Source organism: Haliaeetus leucocephalus, unplaced genomic scaffold, assembly GCF_000737465.1.
Source record: "Haliaeetus leucocephalus isolate CR32 unplaced genomic scaffold, Haliaeetus_leucocephalus-4.0 Scaffold140, whole genome shotgun sequence".
Classification (NCBI taxonomy): Eukaryota; Metazoa; Chordata; class Aves; order Accipitriformes; family Accipitridae; genus Haliaeetus; species Haliaeetus leucocephalus.
In genome coordinates, this window is record NW_010972576.1 from 14,649,081 (window position 1) to 14,674,632 (window position 25,552).

Sequence of the window (25,552 nt, forward strand, 5' to 3'; positions counted from 1 at the left end):
TTACAGGGAATTTCCTTCCTTAGCACTTAAACAGCCACACTATGACTTAGTGTGTGGCCTCTATTATTTCTGCATGTGTATTACTAAGACTTGGTCAAGTCTTTGACAAGGACAGTCATGCACTTTATTTTATCACGCGGTTTAATTTACACTGAGTCAAGTACAACACACATTTTCATTCCAAGCTTACGTTATATACTTGCTTGATATTTAACAAACCGCTTGTTGGGGGTGGAGGGGGAAAGGCTTTGTGTTGTAGATAAGGAGCAATTTTGAACAGAACACTACAGAAATTTAGTAATGGTGACCTTAAATATTTATTCCTCATCAAAGCAATAAATAGTTCTACAGACACATATGTGAAAGGAATCTAGTAAGACACAATGAAAGGAATTATTAAAATTTAGTAGTAGTAGATGGCTAGGCAAATTTTAAAGCTATTTAATTCAGTGCTTAGTATGTCACCTCAGTCCTTCAAAGTCAAGTTACTCACTGCAGATGCTCAACTCTGAGCTTAGTCAGCTCCTCTATCAAATGCTTAGCTTTAAGTTCTAGTAATACTGTCAAAAAGCCCGTGAGAAAACTCATGCATTGTATCTGTGTTTAGGCCTAGTTCTTCAGAAAAAGAAGATGAGGTAGAACAGAAACACAGCCAGAAGCAGCTTTGCCTAATTTATCTGAGTCAGAAAATAATGCATTTAACCAAAATAAGAACAGAGTTGATCAAGTTGATCCATACTTTTCCACATTTTCTCTGCTGGAAGCTAGAAAAGTAGCATGAATATGTTCTAATCAGGAAAAAAACCCAATAAAGTAGATCTGATCATCTCTCTGTAGACTTAAGTTTGCAACTGTTTGAGCCTGGTCTATAAGGTTACTATCATTCAGCTGAAGGTTACCAACAAGGACAATCAAGAGCAGTAACTGATTTCCTTCGTATTTCTAAGTCATTACAATTCAAAATAAAATGGTTTTTGTAAGTAAACTAAAAAAAAAAAAAGTTAGTAATTCTTCTAGAAACAACTATTCATACAAGACATGCCAGGCATGGTTTAGTCCATGGAGGGGGGTAGGCAGGGGAAGAAGTCACTGTAAATTTAATCTCCAGGCTTGGGATAAACTAAGTAACACTGTAGCAGACATTATTTATGAAATTACAATGATTCAATTGTTATCTCTAGTAAGTGATCAAAGAAAACACAGATGCTGTGATTTCTCTCAAGAAAAGAGGGAAAAGTTATATCGAGATACATTCTGTAACCAGTACAGGTATTTTGACTATATCTACTTCTGCTGAGCAACAGATTAGACTGTCTTTCAACTTCAGCAACGAGACAACTTAAGACACAATACCTTATTTATTTCCAAGGTTAACAAAGACTCAGCATCAGTTTTGGCCAACTGCAGCTTGTTTTCTGGCACATAAAGCTCTTTCACCTCATAAGAGGCATCCACTGGTACAATGTCCTGTGTAAAAGGAATAAACAGAACTTAATGTTTCCTCTGAATGCTTCTTCGACACCGAACACGTGGTCAAGAAGTAAAATTCTAATGTTGCGCTACTCTGTAGCAAGAGTTTATTCATTAAATAATTTTTAATCATCTAAAAACCAGCACTGTTCCAAGATTATGACATATTGCTAGCCAGGCTGCTCGCTTGAGTAACTAAAGGGAAACATTCTGACGAGATTTTTTTTCTGAACCTTAAGTACCCCATGTAACATTTACCTAGTAAATATTTAACTGTTGAATTAAGCACAGTTTTTATGACTTAATGCCTACATTATCTACAGCAGAAAGGCTCTATGCTTTTACTCTTGCTAGAGAAGTAAAAAAAAGTTTTCAGAGACTGAGCATTTATAAATTTAAGTCGTTCACTACACAACGTGTATTAGAATTGGTAACATGGAGGTAAAAAAAAAAAATATCTCAACTGAAAGTGGTTAATACAGAAGCACAAATTAAATGTATTACCTACAGCTAATGACATAACACCAGTGTCCTAATCTATACACTAACACTTAGAACATTTAAATGTGAGGCCATCTGTGCATATATATATGTATATGCAATGAACTGAAGTCTAGTTTTATAACCAGAATACCACAGAATATCAGGTTTTTATTTGAAAAAAATTCAGTTTTTCTCCATGCTTTTTAAACAAGACATTCTCCACAAGACAATCCACAATGCTCAAGATCTCAAACTTCTCATAAGATATGAATATAAGGATAGAAACATAATTTAAAAAAAAAAAAAAGAGAAGGGAGAAGGCCATCATGATAAAACTTTAAAGAGTTTCCTCTGATGAAGGATGGTGTAAAATGTCAAAAGCCAGTCAAATGTTCCAGTGATATTCAGTAGCAAAAAATCAGTGAAAAGCAGCTGACAGTTCTTTTTAAAATATGTTTTTCAGAGTTTTGGAAACTTTTGTAAAGTAATGCTTTGCTTTTTGAGGAAAAAAGCTCACCCTTACAGCAAAGTATATACAGACGTATAACAAGAATAAAGAAATTATCTTTATTTTTCCAGTATATGCAGCCCAGAGTAAACAGGTATGCCTGTAGAACACACAAAGTTTGCCAAAGAATTTTAAAGCACTTATCCAAGCATTTATCAGACATTAGGCACTACATCCATGCAAAGTAAAACAAAGGGAGTGGGATGATGAAAGCAAGTGGGAGATAAAATGACTGCAGGAGTAAAAAGACTTGGGGAGTCTCACTGGCTGTTACACCATTCATCCAAAGACAAATGAAAGGAACACAAATTAAACTAGCACTTCGAAATTGCATTTTATAAGGAAAAGCTCAGTCCATTACATATCAGACACCATTTGGGAAGCTGATTTTATCATAGAGTAAGTTAGGACAAAGCCTGCCTTCTATTTTTTCTGTCTGAGCAGCAGCATTACAGCCCAGGAGAGCAGCAGCAGACTCCTGCCACAGTAATAAGCCCAGAATCAAATAAAGGTATTGCCTGCTGTAAAGAACAGCAGACCTTACAAGCAAATTATAATGACTGAGTACACATTATGCTGCTTCACAGATTCCCCTCTGGATCCTAGTCCATTACCATGCTAGAATGTCCTAATTTTACAAACCATCAAAAGCTTAAAATAAGTGTGCCTATTTAAAAGGTCTCTTCAAATATTATCCTAGTTTTAGTGTCCCACTAATGGGCAAAACAACGGAGAAAAAGGTTTCACAATGCAGTTTCTGTCAACAACCTACCTCATTATAAGGATGTAAACAGCTTGAAGACAGTTATAGCAACACTGAGTCAGACATTTAGAGAATTTGTATGATTAGTAAACCTAGACTCCCTTGCAGACATAAAAATGGTATTTAAAACAACTCCTTAAATTTAAAAAAAAAAAAAAAAAAAAAACAACAAAAAACGCAGCAGCAAGAGGAATCTATAGGTCTTTAAACTACGAATTTTAGGAAAATGCTAGGTTAGCAAGCCATCTAGTGACCACTTTAAGGTAGTAACTTTACTCAAAGGTTGATTCTACCAAAGGATGTTACGCAACGTTCCTCAATATTTATTATTTCTCAATGCATTCATATAAACAATGGCAAAATAATAAAAAAAATATACTAGATGCTTTACGGGAATGTGCCACCTCAGACTGTGGTGGTAGGCTCTTTGCTGATGCTGTCTAATGTCCTCAACAGTCTGTAAGGAAAGGGCCTTCAGGCAAGTTTCTGGCAGATGGGCATTCACAAGTGACATCCAATTTACATTAGTGAACGACTAGTCTTATAAGTTCATATTAATTGATTTGCGAGGCCACTGAATTATTTATATATGAAAAAACCAAACCAGAAGTATTTGCCTGACTACAACAATCACTGAAGTTTTGGTACCTACAGCTTGCAGGGAAGTTTGTCAGTACTTTAAAGTACAGGGAAAACTGACAAGTGCAATGACAGCCATGATTTTCTGGACTGAGGGCCACTTCTCTGCCCATCAGTTGTGTTCTATCACGTTTTAAGTTCACTTGAACCATAGAAACACTCCTCCTCTTGTGCCAACAAGAGGAATTTCAAGAGGAATTTCTGACCCTAGCCATTCACTGCTGTTTCTCTCAAATGTGTAAAGACACTCTTTACACATTTGTTTTCGTCAAAATGAGTCATGTTTAGCTTACATATTATATCTATATTGACCTAAATAATTTTTACTGAAAAAATTTAGGAAATACTCATAACAAACATATCAGTCAGCAGATCTAACTGGATGATTGTTGCCTAATTGGAGTCTCTGCAATTAACATGGAATGGCTCTGAACCAAAACCTTGTCTGTGCCTTTTCCCAGAATACAGAAGCTAAAAAACAAGAGAAGAAAGCAGAAGAAATAAGTTACAAAAATGACACCACCACAGTATTTCATGATTACACAATTCAATGTAACTGAAGCTTGTTCTTTAATAATAACTCCAAAATTATACATGCTTTTTTATTAATTTGAGCTACTGAAAACAATTTCTATAACATTAAGTTGTACATTTTCAGAAGAAAACAACCACAGCCAAAGCACACATACCTCAAAAATAGGAAATCCATAATTTAAAATACAGGAAGTTCTGCTTACTTTCCTAAGCATGAGAAGAAATCAATGTTTTATTGATGTGGGAATTACAGAAGTTGAATACTGAGGTGGTTTTTTTTAAATTATGCTTAAAAGCTTATACTCATTTCTGCTCACTGTGGCTTACATCTTTACTGTTGTGTGTTTAAATCTTCATTGTAACAGTATAAATCTAAAAGTATTATCTTGCATATCCTTTACACAGAGCGTGTTTTTTTTATCCCAGCTTCTTACACAAAATAACTATTAACCTTATCAGAGAATCACAAAGGGGCCTCTGGAGGTCATCTAGTCCAGCCTCCTGCTCAAAACTGATCCTAGTACAGCAAGCTGCTTGGGAACTTGGCCCATAAAGTTTCGAACATCTGCAAGGATGGAGTATCCACAAACTCTCAGGGCAACTTGTTCTAATATTTGATCATCTTTATAGTGAAAGGCCTTCTTCCTCCTCTGTCTACTTTGAATTTCCCATGTTTCATCTCATGCCTGTTGCCCCTCATCCTACCCTTGTAAACCTCTGAGAAAAGTCTTCATCTTCTCTATACCTTTCCATTGGGCTGCTAGAAACAGCAACAAGATCTCCTTTAGCCTTCTCTTCTTCAGGCTGAACAAGTCCAGTACCCCTCAGCCTCTCCTTGTATGGTGATGTGCTCCAGCCCCTGACCATCTTAGTGGCCCCCTGCTCAACTCACTCTAGTACATCAATGTCTGTCTCCTACTAAGCGAGGGAGAAGGGCACAAACCTGGACATAGTATCCAGATAAGGTCTCAAGTGCCACATAAAACAGCAGAATTTCTTCTCTTGACCTGCTGGCTATGCTCTAGCTATTACAGTACAGTATGCAGTTGGCCTCCTTTGCTGCATGGACATGTATTTTCATAATGCTGACAAATGTTTTTATAATGCTGAACAATTTATTTCGGTTCTCTTGTATCCCTCTCAAGTCTTAGGAAGAGAGATACTTTGTTCAGTTATCAAAAAGGTGAGTTATTCCACACAATGTCAGCATATATAAAAGTTAAAACGTACGTATGCTGCAAGTTAATGTCATTGTACTATATTTCACACAAATGCTCACTTCCAGCATTATAAACCACTTATAAAATCCCCATGGTCTGCACTTTGTCTTGCGAATCCTAGTCTCACCCAATCACCTTTTGCTGTATGCGTTTGGTTTGAACACTGCGTCCAAACAACTAACAGTTGTATTCGTACAAATTTTCTGCTGAAATGATTTTGAAAGCAGGAGAAGACAAGAAACAAAGTTTCATATAAAATAATTATTCAGTACCTAGCTAGCAGCTGGGTATAATCAGTTGTGTCAAATATACTCTACTGAGTGCCTAATTTACAGTCAAATAATGAAAAAGTGGGCTGAAGACCTGTAATGCCTGCTCTACATGAATGTTACAGATATTAAACATACTAAGCTCCCATGTTGGCAAGTTTCTCAATAAAAAAAAAAAAATACTGAAAGCTGTTTTGGAGCCTGCTGTAAGTCATGTTGGTGATGAAGGTGATCACCCAGAGTATTCTTTGTTATCAAATTTTTGATAAGTGAATGAGGAACTACACAAGATTGAGAACTTTGCTCCAGAGAGAATCACTGTGTCGTTACAGTGACAGTTGCAGTATAACCTGAGGCAAAAAAAACAACAAAACTGAACAGATGTACAGAACAGCAGAATCCATTTCTACATATTTTCCGGGAACCACCAGCCTCAACTTTCACATCCTAAAACAAGAGACTGATCTTATAAACCACAGCAACAAAGAACAACCCCCAACTTCTACTCTGCTCCAAATTCTCACCACTCCAAAATACAGAATTTGAATACAATTGCAGGTAATTGTGCAAATAAAGCTAGGAAATCAGTACTATATGATACCATGAGGACCACCTTTCCAAACACAAGTATAATGCTAAGCTTAAATAAGAACTTGGCTGTAACTGTTGGGGGATGGGTGGGAGATGGAGGAAGGGACAGAAAGTTCATACATTCACAGTGGATTTATCTAAATAGTAGCAGAAGTGCATAATAAGATTCCAGTTTGGGGGGGCGATATTCGCAGAGCCGCCATAAGTTGATGTCCCTAAGAATGGGACTTTTATACAAAGGCAGTTAAAAGTTTAAAGTTACCTACTGGAAATGCAACTCTTTCCTTGTACACTTTTGCACTTCCTTAATAATAAAGGTGGCCTTCCTGAGCTATGACTTCTTCAGAAAATATTTTCCAGGCTAAATATTGAACTTACTCCATAGTAAGGAAATACAAACTTTGTGCAAGGGGCTAGATCAGCTATATTTGTTGGCAGGAAAAACAATGAAAACAATGAAATCTTTACAGCCCAACACCCGCACTAGGCTTTTCTGACTCCATTAGAAAATATCAGCAGATTGAAAGCCAAATTTATCAAGCTCAAAAGCCACACTGACTTAAAAAAAAAGAAAATTTGCAAGCACTGATTTGTACAGTACTGAAAGCAGTTGGGAAAAAGAAAAAAAAAAAAATGGAACTTTTCATATGACTCAGACTTGGTATCTTTAGGAGATACTCATCAGTACCTTGCAATCTAGGTCCCTAAAACGAACTTTGAAGTATCTACTGCATTTACATGCAAAGAAACCAAACCAGCTGGCCCTCAAAACCAAGTTATATGACAAAAAAACTTTCCAGATTCAACAGCTGCTTATTACTCCTATTGCTGTGTGGTTACCTCCTTTTTTCTTCCATTAACAATTGAACATGGTTTTGGAAAAGACCTGATAAATTTGTTTCAGTGTTCTTTTCAAATATTATGAAAAATTCTAAGAAACAAATAATTCCACTACCTATAAAAGAACAATGTTTCAAATTCTTGTTTAATAAACATATGTGTGTGTATATCTGTCTATCTCAACACACATTTATATAGTTCCAGTTGTCTTCTCTTTACTGCCATTATTGTCTGAACTAGTATAAAAACAGTCCTTGAAATTCAAGGATTACCAATACTTTGAGCAGACTTCTTCCCAAAGTTTTTCACAGCTATTGAAACAAAACAAACATCCCAAATTATTTTTAGTGCTGCTGGCCAATGGTCTTTTTCTCTAGTAATCACAATGGATTATTAAAGAACACCACAGACACAGCTTGTTCCAACTAAAGAAAACCTACAGAAATTATATTCTCAAGATATCACTGTATTAATATGGCCTGAGAACAAGAGGTGCCTGTTCAGCCATGCCTTGGTTTCATTGTCTCTCATTAAAGTAAGCAACCACTAAGATATCTTGGCATTCATGATACTGTTGTCTACAAAGAAAGGAAAAAAAGGGCTAAAATGTGCCTTAAGCAAAGGACGGAGCAAAGCTGACTGGGCCAGGAGCCATTATTCAGCACTGTGTACCAAGCGCACCAATGCAAGACTTTGGGGATTACTATCTTGGCACACGTGACATTGGTTTCTACAATTATGAAACATACTGAATTGTTCTTCTGAGCAGGAGGTGCAGGGCCTCCCACTGTCAGGAACTGCCACCTCCCATAGGTAGGACTCCTACACAGCTCTCTCCTTTTTTCTTCCAAAAAAATATTCAGATGAGCATTAGGGTAAAAATCTAGAATTCTGCTACGGTTTGCTGTCTTATGTCCTGAGAAAGCAGTGATCTATTAACAATTTTCTCGAAAATTTAGATACAAGAGACTAAATCTCTCCAGACCTGTACTGACACGGAGGGTGAAAATTAACTCCATGCTGGCTACGTGATGAGGTCTCTTGCTTGTACCAACTTCAACACTTGGTGGAGCTTTACTCAAGCTACTGCCTACATCCTAAATTTCCAGAACATCCACCTCACAAAAAAACCATGAATAATTGTCTGCTAGAGTATCTAAATTAAAATAATTGTCTGAAATGTCATCCCACTACCCACTGACTATAGATAAGAATGTAAGGAGACACATATCTTCTACAGGAAGATTAGCAAATTCTGGGGGTATGGTTTTTAAGAGAATAAAGCCATCTCATGGCTGCCTTCACTTTTAGTAAGTTTTTGGCTTGGGGTTTTTTGTATGTTTGTTTTGTTTTCTGTGGGTGGTTTGTTGGGGTTTTTTTTGTTTGTTTCTTTGTGGTTTTTTTTTTGTTTGGTTTTATTTTAGGTTGGGTAATGAGCTGAATCCATTTATCAGACAACAGGAGGAGGCCCAGAGTCTTCAAAAGGGATGGTATAGATTGCAGGCATGAACAAGGAAAGAGATCTACCTTTTCAGAAGCTATGAACCATTAACTCTACTCAGCCATGTCAAGAAGATCAGCTTCCTGAACTGGTCATTACAGAAGTGCAGGACCACTTTTACTAGCGCAAGAAAAACAGTGGAAACAAGGGAACCCAGACACAACCACAGCAGCCCCTATTTAAGCCATCTCAAATTACTGTGTAAGTGCCTCCCTATCTCTTCACATCTGCAGTATATATTAATTTGTACGCTATAGAGACAAAGTAAAAAATTTCAGACTCCTACAAATGCTAGCAACCAATTTTAAAGTCAGCATTCATCATTGGTTCTGTAACAGAGGCAGCCTTCTCTCCCTTCCAGTTATCAGTTATGATAATATAAATTAATTTTCCACTTGTCCAAATCTTATTTCACTTAGAGATCAATGTTGTTGCAATGTTTAAAACAGAAACATGCAATAGGACAAGTTTAAAAGCTAGAATTTAAAGATGTATAAGCCTTTAACTCTTAAAAACTATCTTTGCTTTTACCAGCACATACATTCAGATTGCAGGCACAAATTCTTTGAAAAAAGTTACTAAAATATGTCTGTATTTCTGCTTACCCTTTCTTGAAGAAGTTCCACAACTTGCTGTATACAATCATTCACATCACAGGAATCAGTTTTCAGCACAAGCTCTGGTGCTTCCGGTTTTTCATACTCGGAGTCAATCCCAGTAAAACCTACAGAACATAAGACAAAAATCTTAAGTGACTTTTTCCAAAAGATGACTCCATTTTAACATTGTTCACAGACAGTTTTCTAGACATAAACCAACACAACAGGCAAGAGCACAGAGTTTTAGCTTCCTTAATACAGGATTTCTTAGGGAAATCAACATTTTTTTTCTTTATAAGACCATCTGCTAATCCTACTACATGACTGCATGCAGCACATACATAGCACATTTTTGTTGGTGAAGTTATTTGATTTATACTGTGAATAAAGAAAGGAGCACTGGCAGAAGGACTGTGCACATCAACCCAGAGTTAGTCATCCATCAGCTGTCCTTCATTGTTAGCTGTGATTGTTGCTTTTTTTTTTTTTAACAGAAAGCCTGATGTTGAACGACCAATATATAAGTAAATTTACACTCAAGCCACCAAGCAGTACTCTGAAGAGTAAGGAATTCCAACACCTATTACATTAGTTTAGCTAATATACCCTTCTTAAGATAGCTGTTAATTTAAGGTAGATATGTGTGTGTGTATTATAGTTATAATAACTTTTGTCACAGACCGTGCAAGCTACCAGTGACACTTGTTCTGGCCTACTTAGCTAGCAATCTGCTTTGAAACAGAGGAGATTCTGACTACCCATGCATAAACAAGAAGGAAAAATCAAGCCCAAAGACAAAGCATGTAAGCACTGCAAGTCAGGTCTGCAGAGAAATAACAGCTGGGTTACAGCAACTGAACATCTGCATTCTCTATAATTGCAAATGAAAACATCAAAACTCGAGTTTTTCACTTCAGACTGAAATACTTTCAAATTAGTAGCTTAATTCCCCAGCAGAGAAAAAGATCAATTGCTGCAGTACCCCATGTGATAAAGAAAGGCCGATACCTGTTCCAAAACCTGTATGCTTTATAAGTATCTGATTACTGGAGGAGTGGGAATAGGGAGCAAAGAAAGTGTCCCATTACTATTGCCAGGGAAAAAGACGACAACAGTTGCTGACATTCCTTATGAATAGGCAAGTTCATTTAATTTTCATCTTTCATATATTGGATAGATCATAAGATACAGCTACTGCTAGACCCACTTGTAGCTTACTCAGGCACTGTCTACCTCACTACCACTTCTAAAGTAACACAATAACATATGGGGCTTGTAAAATTAAAAAAAATATTAAGGAAGTTCTACAGCATAAATAAGGATTCTGTACAGAACTATGTCTTTGTATTGTGCCATCTCAAGCCATCTTGCTTTGATTCTGAGCAAACCTGAGTTCAGCCTTTTTTATTCCTGGTCTTCATGTTATATATTTGGTAGTACCAGAAGTATCAAGCAACCACTCATGTGGAATGTCTTAGATTTCTTGACTTTTACATCACTTTTGATTAATGGTGAGTTCATCATTACAGCACCTGCAAACTCAGCCCCTGAAAGTGATTACTTTAAAAAATGCTTTGCTTCTTAGTACAGGTAAAAAGTGCTATTGTCAGCCTCTGCAAACTATAATATAACACAGAGCAAAGCAGCGCTTGGAACAATAATTGTAATGAGTAATCACCTACTTAAGCTTTTTTTTATTGCAGGCTGTACTTAAATCTTCATCTGAGACTGGGGATAGGAAATCATTTTCACGGGCAGTAGCATAGAACCCTAATTTCAAAATAAAAGTTAGTCTCTTCAGAAGTGTTCTTAATGGTCTTTACAAAAAGATAGTGATCATGCTTTACTTTTTGAAAGAAGTTAGTAACTCTTATTAATGCAATTCTTTGTAGACTTTAGAGAGAATCAGGCTCTTTTTTAACTAGTCAATGGACACACAAAGGAGATAGACTAATCCTCAATCATAAAAGCTTGCAATAGAAACCATGTAATCTGCTCAAGATTTTTCGATGTGAGGATAGCCACTTTTGCCCTTTTACTGTCCTATGCATTTAACTAGTCAGTTGCATGACCTAGAAGTCAATCCCAATTTTCTGCTCAGTCCTGTCCCCAGTCCATGCTGCTTTTAAGGGTGGTACACTCACAGACTTGAGCACGTCCACTTATGTGGAGTCAAATTACACCAATGTTTCACTTATGTAGAGAGGATGTGACTACATCTAGATTCACCTTTAATTTCTCCAGCCCTGGCTTTCTTATAGAGTCCTTTAACATCTCTCTGCTCACAGACATGCAATGGAGCATCCACAAATACTTCAAAAAAAGGCAAACTTGCCCCTTCATGAATGCGTCTGGCATTATTACGATCCTGAAAGAAAACAGAAAGAAACCCTAAAAGATTGCCCACATATTCTTATTGTCTTTCTGCTTCAGAAGTTCATTTTAAAGAAGCTGATAGCAGAATGTAAATGAGTTTTCAAATTTTGAAAAAATAAACATGATTTGATCAACTGATGCCCTGCAAGCTACATCAGTTTGGCTGCAATTCATCACATGGTAAAAGCTGACATGAAGATCTGAGAACTTTTACATTAAGCTGATTTATAAAAAAACCCCAAAAAAACAAAAAACCAAACCCAGGCAAACAGCGTAGAATTTTCTATACCTGCCCCTAACTTAGGAGTTACATCCCCAGCAGTTACATTCACCTAGCTCACTAAAGTCAGAGGAGTTATTATTACCTGCTGCTCCTGATATGACCACCCTTCTCTCCAGAGCACCAGATTTCCCTAGATTCATTAATCTCACGACTTGTATACTCCAAATAAAATAATATTTGTATGGCTTGCCAAGCATTGAAACAATTGGTGAACTTCATTTAGAGAACAAAAAGCTTTCAAAAAATCCACTAAAACCATCTCTTAGTAAATATGGTTATTTTTCCTCATATGTAGACTTCTGGTTTACTGCAGGATCTTGAGCTCCCTGAATTATTATCAGAACTGTTTGTACCACTATAACTGAAGAAATAACACCTTCTCATGCTGTGAAACGTCTGAGCTACAGCCCCTGGGTCATTCTTCAAGATGCTTGCTGTTCACACATCCTTTTTGTCTCTCCCATCCATATTCTCATACACAGACAAAAAAAAGTCTTCACAAAACAATGTGAACATGGATTTAGGTTAATTTTCAGTATTATCTAATGTCACATTGTATACACAACATGAAATAAAGTAAAAAGAACTATGGGCAATTAAACATTTTTCCCTTAAGCCACTTGGTAAAATACAGCTCAAGCTATTCATTAACTGAAGGAAAAGCTGGTTTTAAAAACAGTTTAACTGAGTCTTCATATTAAGGGTATACCTAGTCTTCATGTTTATAAAGTACTGGAATCTACATGGATCGAACAAGATATTGTAATTTTAAGACTCTTTCTTGGAGTACCATTTGGTTTTGCTCCTAATATTAGATTGATAATTCTGCCTAGTACACTGAAGGGCAGTTATGGGACTAACAAACTTTTTAAATTTTTATTGAGATAGTGTTTCTGAAATTTGAGTAATCACCTCTAGAAAGGAAATGACATAAAAAAAGAAATCAAGCAAACATTTGATCCTGGCTAAGTTCAACAAGGGAATCCTATAACTAAAATTCTGAGTGACATTCTGCATTTTTTATTTTCCCTACACTTTATCTAGAGGGTTTTCACATTTACCTGAGCATAAGGAGAGATGAAACTAGTAATGCACACCAAACCAGCATCTGCAAACAATTTAGCAACCTCAGCAATACGACGGACATTTTCTTCTCTATCTTCTGGCGTGAAACCCAAATTCTTATTAAGGCCTTGGCGAATATTGTCACCATCCAATGTGTAGCACGGAATGCCATGGCATACTAAATACTCTTCCAGTGCCATGCTCACTGTAGTCTTCCCAGCACCAGACAGACCTAGAATATTCAATAATAATATGAATATATATTATAAGCATAGAAACAAGTTAGTGCAAATTGTAGTACATGTACCACTGCTAGTATGAAAAACCCAAAGGGACAGGCATCAGCAGCAATGCCTTTTGGAGATGCTTACCTGCAATATAAGCCAAGTGCCAGACAATGGGTACGGGGAGAGTAAGGCACAAAGTTAAGTGTGCAATTAGAAGCAGATAAAACAGTTTGGCCTTGAGAGCTGCTGCCGCTTATAGAGGTCGTGCACATTCCCCAGTGCTGCTGCTGGTAGTTGTTACTACCTGAGCAAACTAGATTCAAAAACCCAACACAGAGTTAAGATGTTACGTTTACATCGGAAGAGGAAGATCTCACACTGAAGTGAATTCCAGTCAACAAAAGAAATGGGATCAGACCAAACTACACTCTGTTCTTAGTCCTTGCAAAACAACAGCACTGAATTAGACACCACAGACACAACAAAACTCACTCACTCAAGACTCACGCACAGCAGTCATGCTCCACTAACCAGAGTCTGTTAGCAACAAGCAAAGACCATTTTAATATTAAACTTTGCTCTAGTTCAAAATCTTCGGCAACAAACCTTTAAACAATTGAGAAGTCTCACTGGCACCAAAAAGTCTACTGTTCACTTTAAGTTGTAAATTTATTTAAATAATTTTCCAGACCAGATTTCAGGAGTTTATCTAGAGCACGTGCTTCAGCTTATACAGAGCAATTCCTAAATGGGACACAAACTCAAATCTCCATAAGATGACATTGATCCTTTAAGTACGAAAAAAAAAAGGGCGGGGGGGATAACGGTAGTTTAAAAAAAAAATAGCAGTAGTGGGTGAAGAAAAGTTTTTTTCATCTTTATTAGTGGTTGTTAAGATTTATTCTAGCTTTCAGAGAAAGAAGAAAAAAAAAATAATCACACAAAACGGCAGTTTGGAATTACTTCTAAGACCTTTACAGCAAAGGATGACAATCATGCTAACAAGCATGTTCTAAGAAAACACAAAGTGCAAAGGAAACCTGGATAGCTGCAATAGTTTAGGGTAATTTAAAGAGGAGGAGTCATTGCATTGGTTCCTCCTTCACTCAATTTAATATCCAGAAGATGCAGAGCCGTCTACTGAAAACATAAGAATACATGTGTACCAGGTCAAGTCCTACACGAGAACTTAAGCCCACACATCTCTCTCAACTAAAGCCCCTGCATCCATCTCACAGATTTCAGTATGGTTTGGCTTATACTCAAAACTCTCAAAAAATTGCAGAGTTGTGAATAATGTCCTATCATCATCATTAAAAATTATCTACGTTTTCTTGGACAACTCAAGTTTCTTGTGTCAATGCTTACCTGTCTACTTTGAAAAGAATAACAGCCATACATGATTGTGATGGGTTAACCCTGGCTGGACGCCAGGTGCCCACCAAAGCTGTTCTATCACTCCCCCATCCTCAGCTGGACAAGGGAGAGAAAAATATAACAAAGATCTTGCGGGTTGAGATAAGGACAGGAGAGATCACTCACCAATTACCGTCACGGGCAAAACAGACTCAGTTTGGGGAAAATTAACTCAATTTATTACAAATCAACCAGAGTAAGGTAATAAGAAATAGAACCAAATCTCAGAACACCTTCCCTCCACCCCTCCCTTCTTCCTGGGCACAACTTCATTCCCGGATTCTCTACCAAACACCCCCAGCGGCACAGGGGGATGGGGATGGGGTTTTACGGTCATCACACGTTATTTTCTGCCACTTCATCCTCCTCAGGGGCAGGACTCATCACACTCTTTCCCTGCTCCAGCGTGGTGTCCCACCCACGGGAGACAGTCCTCCATGAACTTCTCCAACGTGGGTCCTTCCCACACGCTGCAGTTCTTCACGAACTGCTCCAGCATGGGTCCTCTCCACAGTGTACAGTCCTTCAGGAGCACACTGCTCCAGAGTGGGTCCCCCACGGGGTCACAAGTCCTGCCAGAAAACCTGCTCCAGAGTGGGCTCCTCTCTCCACAGATCCGCAGGTCCTGCCAGGAGCCTGCTCCAGCGCGGGGTTCCCATGGGGCCACAGCCTCCTTCAGGAACCCACCTGCTCCGCCGTGGGGTCCTCCACAGGGTGCAGGTGGATATCTGCTCCACTGTGGACCTCCATGGACTGCAGGGGGACAGCCTGCCTCACCATGGTCTTCACCACGGGCTGCAGGGGAATCTCCACTCCGGCACCTGGAGCATCTCCTCCCCCTCCTTCTTCACTGACCTTGGTGTCCGCAGGGTTGTTTCTCTTACATGTTCTCACTCCTCTCTCCGGCGGCTGTTTCTCCCCATCCCAACTTTTTCCCTTCTTAAAAATGTTATCACAGAGGTGTTACCACTATTGCTGATTGGCTCGGCCTTGGCCGGCGGCGGGTCCATCTTAGAGCCGGCTGGTATGGGCTCTCTCGAACACAGGGGAAGCTTCCAGCAGCTTCTTCCAGAAGCCACCCTTGTAACCCCCCCCCCGCTACCAAACCCTTGCCACACAAAACCAATACAATGATGAAGCTGAATGTTTTGACTTAGTCCAGAACCAGCTTCCAAAAGAGGAAGTCCTGCTCTCTTGCCCTCCCCTCTCTCCACTCACACCATCCTACCTGTATTATTCCACCACCTCTGGTGCCAGTTAGCCAACTTAGTTTGTTTCTTTTTTTTTTTCCTTTCTATTTTTTTTTTCCTCTTTTTGTGTGTGTGTGGAGGCTGTGTTAAGTTCACTGTTGATTTAGCAAGTTGAATCAGCTCAAGGTTGGGCTAGGAAAGCACTACAGCTTGTGCAAGGCAAGAGAAGGAAAGCAAGGCTGGAAACAGAACAGTCTTCTTTTGGCAGCAATTAAGTACACCCCCATCCTAGAAAATAAGCATGGCAGTCCAAATTAAAAATTTCAGCAACTTCATCATTTACTTCTCATTGATGCAGTCTTTGACTTGCAATTTTTCTCACCACATCTACCTTACTATTCGCTCAAATGCTCTGGCTTTTCACACATCACTTGGTCTCCAACATGTAACGAAACGCAAAAGTTAAGGTTATATAATAATGAATTTTAAAAACAGCTTTTGAGCTGACAAGTCTTTAAAATAACTTACACTCTCAAAATTGCATATTATTTTATACATTAAAGTAATGATTTTCCATATTTTTGATAGATTCCTCAGGGTTTTTTTACTAGGACACTCTGACTCAACATAAGACATTCACTAAAATTTAGCTCTCAAATAAATCTTAGCTTAAAAATGAAAAGTGATCTCTGAAATAACTTTCCATACGCTCCAACCCCATGAGTACTGATGAAGTGAGATAATATTGAAGGGAGTATACCACCGTTTCAGCTTTTACTCTAAAACCTAGCAGAGTCTTGAAGACTCACATTTGCACAGTTCTAGAATGGGTAGTATTGCTTACTTCAATACCTACAGCCCATTTCACTCCCCAACATTAGTGCTCAAACATCTTCATTAACCTAGCTTCCCCAACACACTCTTCCTAACACCTTACAGCCTTCCTACTTTTCTGTATTCTACCACCACCCTTCCTCCTCCTGAAAAAAAGGAAATGGGGCATTAAGATTATATTTGTTTAAAAAGAATGACAACTGGAAAATGTTGCTGTGTAGATAACTGAGAAAACATTTTTATCATGACCTTTCCAAAAGGATATTAATGAATTACCAGGAGAAACAGAAAGGCAGCCTACAAGATCATTCAAGCATTGAGAGACAGGCTGGAACTATGTGACGGGAACAGAGAGAGAAAGGGCTCCATTCTTTTACCAGAGAAATACATGACAGCAAGCTACTGTATCAAATCCGTTTCAAATGGCTCTCAGTAATTTGTTATCAACTACTGCTTTACCTTTCACACATGTTCATTAACACTAGTGGAAGCAAATTTTACTTAGAATAGCAAGTTTCTCTAATACTTTGAAGATCTTTTGTATCCCAATACAGCAGTGCTCTAAACAGCTTACAAGCTAATTAAATAACACATTTTGTTGTATTCCTTTTTTATTTTCAGTTTTAACTGGAAAAAAACTCCAAAGGAAATAGGTTAAAAGTTCCAGGAACTTTGAAAGACAGAACAACAACAAAAAAATCCCCTCACAGTTATGAACCAAGGCTGTCTTCCAGAATTTATTTACCCCCTCTTTTTACAATCAAAACAATTCAGTGAAAAAAAATGGTGCTGATTTAAGAAATAACTCCCTGTATGCATTGCCTCAAAATGCAATTGCTGTCCAAAGGCATAAGTTCATGTTGAAATGTTATTTCAACCCAAGGAGACAAGAACATTCCAAAGAGAAGAGACCTTTACAGAAAACATTCAGAAACCCAGGTGCTAAAAACCCAAAAAGTTAGGTTTCATTTGTCAATAGGCAAAATGGACAGTAAGAAGAGCCAGAATTGGTTAAAACACACACACACCCCCACACACACTCCAAAATTCAATCAGAATTAAGCAGCAGACAATGCCAAATAAACAATACTTCTAGAGCACTAAACAAGATATATTCTCAAGTTACTATCTGTCCAAGAGCGATTTCTTGCTGGTCTACCTAAAAATAGTAAGAAAATTGCAGCAAGGTCTTAGGTTCCACAAACATTCAACTTTGCATGAAAAAAAAAAAAGGAGCTACAGCTAAGTAGCTCTTCAGAAGAGTAACTAAACGAAAAGGATCCTCAGAAATCCATGACTGTACCTGTTAACCAGACTGTGCATCCACGAAAACCACTTCTTGTTCCTACCACTTGGCCTCTCTTATTCCTGCTGACATGATGAGCTTGGTAAGTAACATTGGTTGCCCTCTGCATTCCCTGTAAAAGAAGTTGATTAGGTCTTTAACTTCTGAAAGGGTAAGCTGGCAAAGCATACTAAAAATTATTCACAGGCACAAAGAGAGGCTTGGAGACAGACCAATGGAAGTAAAAACAATGCTCAATCCATCAGCTGCAGCTGTCAAAGGACATAAAGAAAACTAGAAAAGCCACCCACAGCAACCACATCCTTTCTGCTCCTTCTGTGAAACTTGGTATTGCCAGGTTAGTCAACTACTACTTTCAAATACAACTTGAGAAAAATCAACTATAAAAAGAGACGACCAGCTAGAGCTGCTAGACTTGACTTCTATTCATTTAAATCTAAGATGATCAAATGGATTCTCGCTCTCTCTGAGCTAAAGTTGCTGTCATAAACCAGCCAAACATTGGCTCATTTTTAACTCTTAAGAGGCCTTTTCATTGCAAACTATGCATGTCTGTTCCAACTTTCAGTTCAGCAGACACACCCCCAGACCACTCTGCCTTTACCTACGATATCTTCAGTCTCCAGAATTGAGATATGTATTTATATATATATTATTAGTTATATATTCTGAGAGTTTAAAGAAAGTAGTATTTCTAAGTGACTTATTAAAGAATTTACTTTAAAAGATGGGATTTTTGTAATATATTTTTAAATTAAACAAAGCTGGTTACAGACTTTCTTAAAACTATTTATTCATCATAATAAGCTGCTATATGATTGTCTTAAGTAAGATGACACTGCTGTCAAACACATTTCACAATCTAAGGCGAGGGAACCCACAGGAAGATCAGCTTCAGCATTCCCTTTAGCTTTAATGGTATCTAGTTACATGAACTTTGTTCATAAAAGATCAAGACCTTAGATAACCAGACAGAACATGAACAATCAAACAGAAGAGAAGAGTAAAAAAAAAAAAAAAGGGGGGGGGGGGGAGGTATCAGTGGTATATGTAATGCTGCTTTGACTTCTCTTGCTTACAAACACATTGCAAGATATTTGCACTATCTTCTCTTTCATTGTTGTATCAGTGCTAGCTGGAAAGGAAAGCACTTAAGACATTTAGTAAAAAAGAAAGAAGGGAGGATATCCATCTAGAGAGTCCTAGCAGAGAGCTATTCATAGTTTTAGAGAGACACACAGAAAAATGGTATCTACTTTTGGCTTCAAGAACTGCTGCTACATCATTCTGTAGAAAAACACTTCAGAAGTTTACCTATAACTTAATTGGAAGTTATGAATTTGTGTGATTGTATGTCCCCACTTCTATACACAGCTGGGCTTATAGTTAATACAAATTCAAGGTAGGAACAGATGTTCAAATTTTTAAATACAACTCCATAATTCAGCGGTGACAGTTCAGCATCTAAAATTAGATGAAGACCGAATACCAACCCATAAGAAACCACCACCTGCAAACAGGTTATAACCATACAAAATGAAGTTATACTTGCTGATAGTGTTATCTTCAAATAATTTATCTCCTAAAACAAAGCTGTTTTGCACACTCAGTGCAATACAGCTAACTAAAACCAGAAGTCAGAGTAAAAAAAAAAAAACAAACAAACAAAACTTTCTTCTTGTAGTAGAAACAACTATGCACTACATAAAATTGGAGATCTCAGTGAGCAAATGCATAAATTGTGGAATTAAAAACAACAAAAAGAATTAAAGTACTCAGCCTTCAATTAAAATAAAGATATGCTGTGCATATGAACGTACACAGCAATTCAAACTAATACATTAACAGCAACATTATTTCACATTAATTCCAGTTGTACTGTGCTGTACCAGGCAATGGATAAACAGAAGACAAACTCAAAGCACAGCTACCATGCCACTGTCTCAGTAAGCTCTTTTACATTAAAGCATAAAGTCACACGTGCTTTGCTTTTGACTTCTGGCAATGGATCTATTATCAAACTCAAATACTTTGGAGGTCAAACGACTCATCCAAGGAGACTTCTTCCAGTCTGTATTCAGTAAGTTACATCAGTTTTCTTTGTTTTCCAGAACTAGCAAAGCGGCAATGGAACTGATTAGGGTATTGCACTAGGCTTAAAAAACACATGAAACCCTGAGGAAGCAGGCAAGAGGGATTCTTAAAATGATGAAAAAACCCACAATTTTAAAAAAGAAAAAACAAAAAAGTATCAAGTAACAAAGTAGCAGAGATGACAAATCACAGCAACGAGACAGCCAACAGATTGCTAGAGTACAAGGCACACAAGTGCAACAGAGCAGCCAGCAAGCTCAGCAGTGGGACAATAATCCATCTGTACTTCAGAAGCAGGCATCTAAGACTAAAGGTTAAAGTGTCCAACCAGTTTGTATGCATTCACAAACACACCCATGCCCAGCAGCCCCACCTTTTGTTTACACACACATGTGCACAAACAAGACAGCCCAGCGCTACTCCTGGGCAAAGCTGTAGCAAAATCTTATCTTCCAATAGAAAACAGCTTTTTATAGAGGTGTTCTAAAGAGTTAATAATTTAGCAAGTCATTCTCTCTTGCTGCAGAAAAACCTAGTAATGTTTCCTAATCATTTCCACTTTGCTACTAGATGATTCACTACCACCACTGAGCAACAAAATCTGAACATCCGATCCTCAACAACATAAGTTTTTAATTACTATCCCTGCTATGTACACTTACTATAAATATTGATGTGGCACAGAAAAATACTCAGGAGCAGAAACCAGTGGCTTACATTTGCTGTGCTCTTAAATTATTTAGTTAGTCTTCAAATTCCTGTACATAAAATTTGATGAGTATCAGTTGATGAAATTAAATGGCCATCAAAAATGACAGCAGAAAGAAAGAACAGTCATTTCCTTTTACACTACATTGATGCATCACTCACCTTGGAGATCCATATTATCAGTGTTAAAAGAAATGAAACATAAGAAAATGAGTAACAGAAAAACTCAATGTGATGAGCAAGTATTCTTTAAAAAAGCTATTTTAAACTTCTTAGCCTAATTACATTCAGTATAATAGTCACTACTGAAAGGACAGGCTAGATTTTTGTAAAGGGGCTAATGAAAAAAAGGGCATTATACTCAAAGGCCTATTTATCTGCTTTTTTTACAACCATCAGAAATTTTCTCTCCAACTTGCCCACAAAAATATTTCTTCCATCCCGTTACACATCAAGTGCTTCCACACTAATACAAACACTGCATTTTAATATTTTGCCTCTTACTTACCAAGTTAAATAGAATTAATGCTTCAGTCCATTCTGTTTCATTATAAGGGTAATGTCAGCTGAGAAGGCTGACATATCCTTCCTTTCTTCTCCCCCACTATGCTACTTTGTTTCTCACATGAAATCTAAAGTGCCATAATAGGCTAATATCTTTGTACTGAAGATAAAAAAAAAAAAATCGGAGTATTAACATAACAAGACTTTCACAGATGTGCCCTGAAGAGCTGTAATGATAAGAGAACAAGAAAGGATGACTCTGCAGCTTTTTTTTTTTTTACTTTTTTTGGCATAAAGGAGACCTTTTAGCTTTGCAGGTAGTTGACAGGGCAAATGAATACAGACATCTAAGAACTATGGGAACAGAAGAAAGAAAGAAGATGGGGACCAAAAGGAAATACTGTCAATTTCTCTATGTAAAGATTTGCCGAGATAGACTTGACCCATATTTTTTTCTTATCTTATTCTTGATGTTTTGCCCAGTTGCAACTATAATATTTTTTTTGCCAAAGCCAAGTCTGACTATCAGTGCCAAACACCTTTCATGTAAGAACTCAGATCAGACACCCAGATGAAGAAGAGCAAACCCAAGTTGCGACACCAAGATCAAAAGACATTAGAAAGAAAAGATTATTGCTTAATTGTGTCATAGTCAACAGACAGATCACTACACTGGCAGAAACGGAATTTATTCTTTATTACTTCAGAGGAACAATGAAACATTGTACTTCTACAATCACTTTACATCAAATTTTAACTTTTCACAAAGCAAGACCTCTGGGGTAGGAAGTAAAGCTTTCAATGGCAAGCAGAGACTCCCCAAACTACAGCACCAACTTGAGACAGCTTTGAGGTTGGAAGCATTAGGGAAGAACTGTGTAAAGAACAGGCATGGTTTCTATATAAACCATATATACTCAAGAAGCTGTGACTAATTCCATATTCTTCTGCTCTAAGATAACAGTGTTGATTCCCCAAGCTAACAACAGCAACACATCCGGCATCACCTCTGAAAAGTAGTCTTATCTTTAATGCCTATCCCATTTCCCAATCATCTCAGATATTTTCTAGGCCATTTGCTAACTTGCTCACCATGTGCCTCTTATAAGCCGGGGATACCCTGATAACAACACATTTTTATGACATTTATTCTTCAGTAGCGATAAATTAACCAAATGATAGGTTTCTTTTTCCCTCCAAACTGCTCTCCTCAACAGTCAAACAGCAACTCAAGCAGACTGAACATTGCCTGTTTTCTTTTTCTACATACAAACACAAGCAAGGGGAACAGACGTAGTTCCAACATACAAATTGGACTACCACAGATGCTAAAACAACAGCACTTCACCTGAGAGCCTGTTTGTTCACATATTTAGATGAGGTTTCAGGACCTGTTCACCAACAGATCTGCCAGGAATGCCTTCCAATAGCTACTTTCTCAAACTGTGGTTTGAAAATTTGTCCTTTGATTTGGACAACTGCGCTTGGGAAAGAAGGGCAAGCCCAGAAATGATATCTGAACATTAAGATGTTTTACAGTTATTATAAAACTAACAATTCACCAATCCATGTTCTGCCATAGCCTACAGCATTACATTTTCTCTCACTTACAGCAAAAGTTCTTACTTTTATCCTCACAGCCACCCTCCAGAATGCAGTTTGCCACAGTGATACTGATACAATAAGGCATCTAAACACCTCTGCATTTAGCACCACCCAATCTGCCCAATGCATGCTCTCCTGCCACTTACAGAGGCTAGCTGATGTTTGCCAGATATTCTAGTGCCGGGACAGTTTCAAAAAAAATCACAGCAGCAGAAACCAGCCAGAATCTTCTACAGTACTGTGGATACAAGCAATTCAGTGATAACTGTACTGTAAGGAGTATATCTTCACTTGCCATCTGCTGCAGTAACAGTATGACCAAAAGCAGAGACAGCTTATTCACCAGTGCGGGAGTGGAGTCATTGGCTGGCATCAGAGGGAAGGGACAAAAATGAAGACAGAAATGCCTCTGCTGAATACGCTCTCAGAAAGAAGAATTGGAGCAATTTCTCTTTAGGAGTTACCTGCAAAATGATGCAACACCTCAGTTGTGTTAGGAATTCAAACTACACTAAAGAAAGCGTTCCACAAGTCTTCCTATCATCCTAGCTAGTGTAATGGCAGTATTTGTGGCTCTGTTGTGTGATGCTCTGAAACTTGGAGTTTGCTGTGCTGAGAAGTGGGCTTGGCAAGGGGATTTCCACAGGCAGATGTGTATTTTGAATAGTGCTGGATGCCCAGGGAAAGTTTGGAAGACAAAGCTCTGCCTGGTCTCCTAGGGGCTGCCAATTCCATCGGGGCATAATAGGTCACTTTGGCCTTGCTCTTAGCTGAACAGATGCAGAGTCAGAAGAGTCAGAACATTTGTCTGTGGAGTGTGTGAATCAGCAGCATTTTTTTTCCTGGTGAAGCTTACTGGGTTATAAAAAGCATTTCAGCTGAGGTCCTCTGAAGAAAAAGGGAGAAGCGGAAGACTTCCTCTGCTTGCCACGTAACATAGAGGGTGTTGCTAACCTCAGCTGAAGTCAGCAAACAGTTAAGGTCAGTTAACTTTTTTTTGACCCATGATTTCCCTCCCTGGTTTAGACAAACTCATCTTGGCTTTGCTTCTGACAAACGAAATGATAGAGTAACTTTTTAATACACTTTGTTACCCCCACCAGACATGACCTGTTTCACTATTTTCCTAACATCTGATTTTGCCTTTTCCTCATAGAAATTGAAAGAATGTAACTTACCAATTACTCTCTTATGTAAACAAGTTTAAACTTGTACACAGTGGAAGAGGCTTGGACAGGCACAGGCTCTACTGAATGCTTTTTAGTACAATACCAACTTCCCCATTTTTCAGGCAACCGTGAGGCTCGTCTTCTTTAATAGATTTGTCTTTTTAATGAGAGTAGTGGCCTGTACTACTCACGACAAGACTTCAAAGACTGGTTTACACTGTTACTTCCATATCAAATGTTTTCTGGATCTTATCTCTTGTCTGCTTCAGCTCAGCATTATTTGAAAGAAGTCATACTTCCCCCACACACACACTTGTCTTGCATCATCAAAACTATCAAATGTTCTCAAAGGCCTGCAGTGTATCTTCTAAATAGCTGCATTTTGGTCTTCGCTGTAAACCAATCTTCCCCCATCTTTATGAACAAGAATGAAGGCTTTGGTTAGATTTTTTCAAGCCCTGTCTCGACAGTTTTCCACACAACACCCACCATACAAAGAACCTCAGTCTTTGGCCAACCCAGGTTTATGAATGGCCACATTGTACATCGCATTCTTAAGTCTTCCTTCTTGCAAAACGCTGGAGAAGCTGAGGGCTCACGACGGAAGAGGCAGGGACGAAACCCCCAGACCCCCGGTCCCCTCCAGAGGGGCTTCCCGCCCTTCCCCACAGGCAGCCCCCGCCTTCCCGAGGGCAGCGACGGAGCCCCAGCGCACCGGTACGGGGCGCGGGCGCACCCCCCAGCGTCGCCCCCGCCAGGCTCCGTGGCGACGCTCCCCTCAGGCAGCCCGCGCGGCCCTTCCGTTAACGGTCTCGGCCCGCGGCGCCCCGCGCGCAGCAACCGCCGCCGGCCCGCCCCGCATCCCCCCTCACGCGCCCCGGGCGGGCGGCAGGGAGCGGTGCAGGGAGCTCTCCGTCCCGGCGCCCGCAGCCGCCCACTGCCACATCACCACGGCGGTCGGCCGCTTCTTCCTTCCCTCTCCGCTCTCCCCCGCCCCGCTCCCCCGCACGCCCACCTGCCCACAGGCGCACCGCTCCCCGCCCGCTCACCCAGCTCGGCACCCTGTTGCTCAGCTTGACTTTCTTGCACTGGCTCTCGGGCAGCTCCATGGCCGCGGGGGCAGCGAGAGGAGGAAGAGAGGAGAAGGAGGAGAAGGACGCGCCTTCCCCACAGATGCTCGACGCGGATGCAGCCGCTGTCGCCGGGGAGCTGTGCCGTGTGCGCGTCCCCGCCCGCGGCTCGGCCAAAGGTGGTGCAGGGAGGAGCCGCGGCCCGGAGGGAGGGAGCAGGCAGAGACCGGGGCGGGGGGGGCGAGCGGGGGGACAGGAGCCCGGCCACGCGCGTGCGCGGCGCCGTGA

The 25,552-nt window shown here is 39.1% G+C and overlaps 1 protein-coding gene across 1 annotated transcript in view; it reads right to left on the reverse strand.

Annotated features, from left to right (window-relative positions):
- The window catches only part of PAPSS1 (3'-phosphoadenosine 5'-phosphosulfate synthase 1), a 48,022-nt gene extending 22,555 nt beyond the window's left edge, over window positions 1–25,467 (reverse strand). The window contains exons 1-6 of the mRNA XM_010586233.1: window positions 25,244–25,467; window positions 18,112–18,226; window positions 13,138–13,373; window positions 11,647–11,785; window positions 9,424–9,542; window positions 1,354–1,467 (exon numbers count right to left, since the gene is read on the reverse strand). Of these exons, the coding sequence (XP_010584535.1) occupies window positions 1,354–1,467; window positions 9,424–9,542; window positions 11,647–11,785; window positions 13,138–13,373; window positions 18,112–18,226; window positions 25,244–25,303 (783 nt within the window). The 5' untranslated portion in view covers window positions 25,304–25,467. The remainder of the gene's footprint in view (window positions 1–1,353; window positions 1,468–9,423; window positions 9,543–11,646; window positions 11,786–13,137; window positions 13,374–18,111; window positions 18,227–25,243) is intronic.
- Window positions 25,468–25,552: the final 85 nt, after the last annotated feature.